General features: G+C 48.8%; 1 protein-coding gene across 1 annotated transcript; it reads right to left on the bottom strand.

Moving 5' to 3' along the window:
- Positions 1-858: 858 nt before the first annotated feature.
- Positions 859-2,367, bottom strand: LOC149809169 (uncharacterized). Its single transcript, XM_089994977.1, has 3 exons — positions 2,322-2,367; positions 1,703-1,961; positions 859-1,087 (listed from the first exon to the last, which is right to left on the bottom strand). Exons 1-3 carry the CDS (start codon positions 2,337-2,339, stop codon positions 963-965), a joined length of 402 nt encoding a protein of 133 aa, XP_089851103.1. The 5' UTR covers positions 2,340-2,367; the 3' UTR covers positions 859-962.
- Positions 2,368-4,100: the final 1,733 nt, after the last annotated feature.

Raw genomic sequence — 4,100 nt, 5'->3', positions numbered from 1 at the left:
AGCAGAAATAAACTGCAGACAAGGATGACTCAATTCAAGAACACACGAAAGAAAATCAAACTTAACACACAGGAAAACAAAGAAAGAAAGAAAAGTGTAGAGAAAGGTACCTTTCTCTACACTGCCGCATGCTCAGGTACATAAACATTCAGGGGCATGGCCATGCTGTTGTAAAGTTTGCCTGCTGCTACGTGTTGTGCAGGGTGTCTTGGTCTGCTGTTCAGTCGCCAGTGGCACACCAGTGAGTCGATGCAACCTGAAAGTATTTTGGGCACTTTGGGGGTATCTGGAATGGCTGTTGACTATGGCTGTGACTGCAGACTGCCGTCCACTCAGCCAAGTCAGCTACGAAGGACGCAACGCGCCAGCAGGAGATACAAGAGTTTTCGGAGCAGCTCGTGACAGTTGGAGAAAACCTCGTTGGCAAACCTGATGCGCTTGTGGCGGATGCATGCCTCTCACCACAGAACGTCAAGGTCGAAGACGAAAACACCCCTCGAGCCACAATCAAGATGGAGGCTGTGCATGAGCTTCAAGCACAGACTCCCAAAAGCCGCGCCCAACCATGCGATGGCAATGTCGATGGCAAAGTTGCTCATCCAAAATCGCCTCTTGAATCTGCTGTCCTCACAACCCCGTGAGTTTGGACCATGCATGAAGACTTGTGATGAAAGATCTTCCTGTATCTTTTGAAAGACTGTTGATGGCATCATCTTTGCCAGAAGGCAGGTTTTTGGGACATGGCAAATGTAATTGCATGAGGTGAACAGCTTGTCGCCAACCACAGACCTTGATAATTATGTGTTGTCTATACAAAACCTTACCATTGCTGCTAAGTGGACATGCCGTCACAGCCAACCGCGACATAGAACGTCTACCAACATGTCAATTCCAGTGTTGGATACTCTCCGTATAAAAGCAACCAAAGTGCCTTGTGTTTGTCCTCCGGAAGCTATCTGAGGTTAGGGCATTAGTATAAGTGGGCATGGGATGAATTCTGCCAAAAGATTGGCATCCACAAACTTGCTATGGACAGCTGCTGAACTCAGAATGACGACGTCTGCTCCAACCTCATCTGCCACGTCTCCTGCACGGCACACAACTTCTTCGACCATCAGATATGACCAACATGTTTCCACTGCTCTGCACAGAATTGAATGTTGATATATATCATATGTGAATGGATACCATCATTCTCTTACCAAGGTAGCACAATTGTTTAAATTGATTGTTCTTTATGCGTTGAGGAACACACCACTTTCCAGGAAAACACTTTAGCTGCATCCTTATCAGATCCCAGTGTGGCATGTGAGCGAATTTGGTGTTTGTGCGTGTTTGCAAATGTCCGCATCGAAGATGGTTCACTCTGGGAAATCGTACCCTAAGGCTAACACGCACAAACACCAAATTCGCTCACATGCCACACTGGGATCTGATAAGGATGCAGCTTAAGTGTTTTCTTCTGATCATCGACAACTACCAGCACTAAAAGTTTGAGCGTCCACCGATCCACCCACTCTTAACGGGCACACCCGACTTATATGGTGATCAACTCTATGTGGATGACTGGAGGTATCATGTCATCGCCTATGTCATTGATGACTCCAGCAAGATGGCACCAATGAGACGTGTGGCAGGCGCTAAGAGTAATTGACTATGAACATGCCTCCATCAAAAGAACCAGGCTTGTCATGGACGTTACCTAACGATGCCGCAACGCAGCTTGGTTTGATGTCATCCTCGTGCAAGGAATATTCCTGAACTCCCTGGTCCCTTAAGTGCCACCTCACGTTGGTTACGAGCTCACCAGCTCCCATGTCGGAGACGTAAACAGTCATTTTACTAGATTGGTCCTTCACCATCTTGCATGCTGCCGCTAGCGCCTCCTTGCTAGAACCTGAGAGGTACTCATTCTTGTCGACGACGCAAAGCAGTACATGCTTGCTTTGCACCCATTGCGCCTGCGCATGCGTGGAACTCATGTCAGAGGCTGCAGGCCCCCAGGAAAGGTTGTCGAGCTTCCACCCAGCCCTGGCGGTATAGATACAAATCTTGTGAACCATCAACAAATGTTGACACACAATGCAATCCCGACTCATTTCATTTGGACTGGTCAGATGCCTCACCACATGTGGTTGTGGAACTTCCGACCCGGCAGTTCTTCACCACGGAACAGTGTGACACGTTCACTCTGTCTCCCGACGTTGATCTCCCACCAGCAAAACGTTAAACAGACGACTCTCATGGGCGTAAGATTGCGCATAAACATGCATTAACATATGCTGTCGTCTAGGCCATCGACATCAGTGCCACAGTCGTACCCCTGCAAGCGAGTTCATCTCCTCTTTCGTGTCCGATCTCGAAACCGGCATCTCAGCACGACACAGGAGACATCCTGCAACCATACCATTCATCAATGTCCCGTTTAGCACGTGTGTCATTCCGCTTCGTGATTCCCTTTCGGAACTGTCGTAATGCAAGCGGGGTTCGCACGTTTTTGGACAGCGCTGCGCAATCCGTTGGCTGGGAGTGGTGACGAACGATGCCTCAAGTATCTGAGGTTACAAGCGGGCTTGAATGGCGAGCACAAAAGCTGTGTCATGGTATCGAAGAACACCACAAAATTCACGCACTGACCAATGTAGGGTATGAACAGCGAAGAGTTTTGCGCAGGAGTGCGATTAGCGTAATTGTAAATGACACTGTCATTCCCGACAGCTTCACCCTCGCCGAAGCCTTCGGAAATTTTGTTATGATTGGTTGGCTGACGCAGCAGTCCACAGCGGTGAGTCAGAGAGCTATCTGAGTGCAGCTCGCATGCTAGCAGCTAGGCCTAGGCTCGAGAGCCGCTTGCCAAGCGACAGGTCGCGCAGAACCTGTTGAAAGTCAAGACTGACATACAGATCATTCACATGCCTCGTGCAGGTGATCATCATCAACGTATAGGAAGCAAGGAAAAGGCGTAGCGCTCATACTGTACCTTCCATCCGATTCTCGTTGCTTTTGACATGCGCACATGTCGTCATGCAAACAAGACATGCATGAGTGATAGTACCGCAAGGCAGCTGGTCGTTGGATACATGAAGGTTGGTATAATTTTGCGTGGACGGGCTTCTAGCATTTCGACATGACCAGTGTTGCGATGATTCCCATAGAGCGGGCAAAATACGATCCTTCCACATACTATCTTGGTAGGGAAACCTGGCAGGTGCGTCTCGACACGCTAGATGCAAGTTTTGTGTATCCTAGGGTGTCTCGTGATGGGCATTCTCGTGTCGAGCGTTCCTCCTCTTTTCTCAAGCAGCGAACATCTCTTGAAGGCAACAGCCTACGAAATGATCGTTATTGGTTCAAGCTTGGCAAATATGGTCGATGGCCCCGAGAAGGCTGTACAGCTGCTGGTAGAGTTGAGGCTTCACGGTTGTGGCTTCACGGTTTGATGAGAAAAAAAGGCAAGTAAATAGGCATGTCGTTGCATGTGTGCATCTCGAAAGTTCCCATCACATGAAGATTGCTTGTCGATTTTCATGTCTCAGTCCACATTGGGAGTGCGAACAGGTAACTTGCAAATTTAAAGGTTTGTTGGGGTGCAATCGAAGTGTTACAAACTGACAGACCAACATCGTTCGGAACACTCAAGCTCAACCTTTGCATTACAAACCCCAACCCGAACAAGCATGATGCAAAGGCGACGTTCCTAGACTAGATATCTCTGTGGTTGCAACAAGTACAGCACCTCAAGATATCACAAGTGCAGGTTGGGCCTAGGTATGAACTCATCAAGTACCTGGGTGCGGGGAGTTTCTCGCGTGTGTGCCTGGCCAGGGATACTCAGACAGGGTTGCAGGTGCGCATGTTGACTCCTGAAACTTTGTCCTTTCTCGTTCTTGCCTCTGTGCCTCCCTCCGCGCAGTTTTGAGATGAAGAGTGCCGCCACCATTCGGAGATTCACCATCTTGTTGCATGACACTCACCAGATGATGTATGTGACTATTATGAGGAAACAGGCAACATATCGACGCACCCGACACGCACAGCAGTCGCAACACCATGAGACAATCGCACTTGGAAGGTTCAACGGAAAATGTGCGGAGAGGTGA

This window comes from Nuphar pumila, unplaced genomic scaffold (genome assembly GCF_984573655.1).
Source record: "Nuphar pumila unplaced genomic scaffold, dmNupPumi1.hap1.1 HAP1_SCAFFOLD_1625, whole genome shotgun sequence".
Classification (NCBI taxonomy): Eukaryota; Viridiplantae; Streptophyta; class Magnoliopsida; order Nymphaeales; family Nymphaeaceae; genus Nuphar; species Nuphar pumila.
This window is presented reverse-complemented; position numbering and strand designations above follow the sequence as displayed.

Coding starts and splice junctions, on each gene's coding strand:
- LOC149809169 (XM_089994977.1), bottom strand. Junction 1,088..1,702: donor CTGCGTTGCGGCATCGTTAG/GTAACGTCCATG, acceptor TGTGCCGTGCAG/GAGACGTGGCAGATGAGGTT.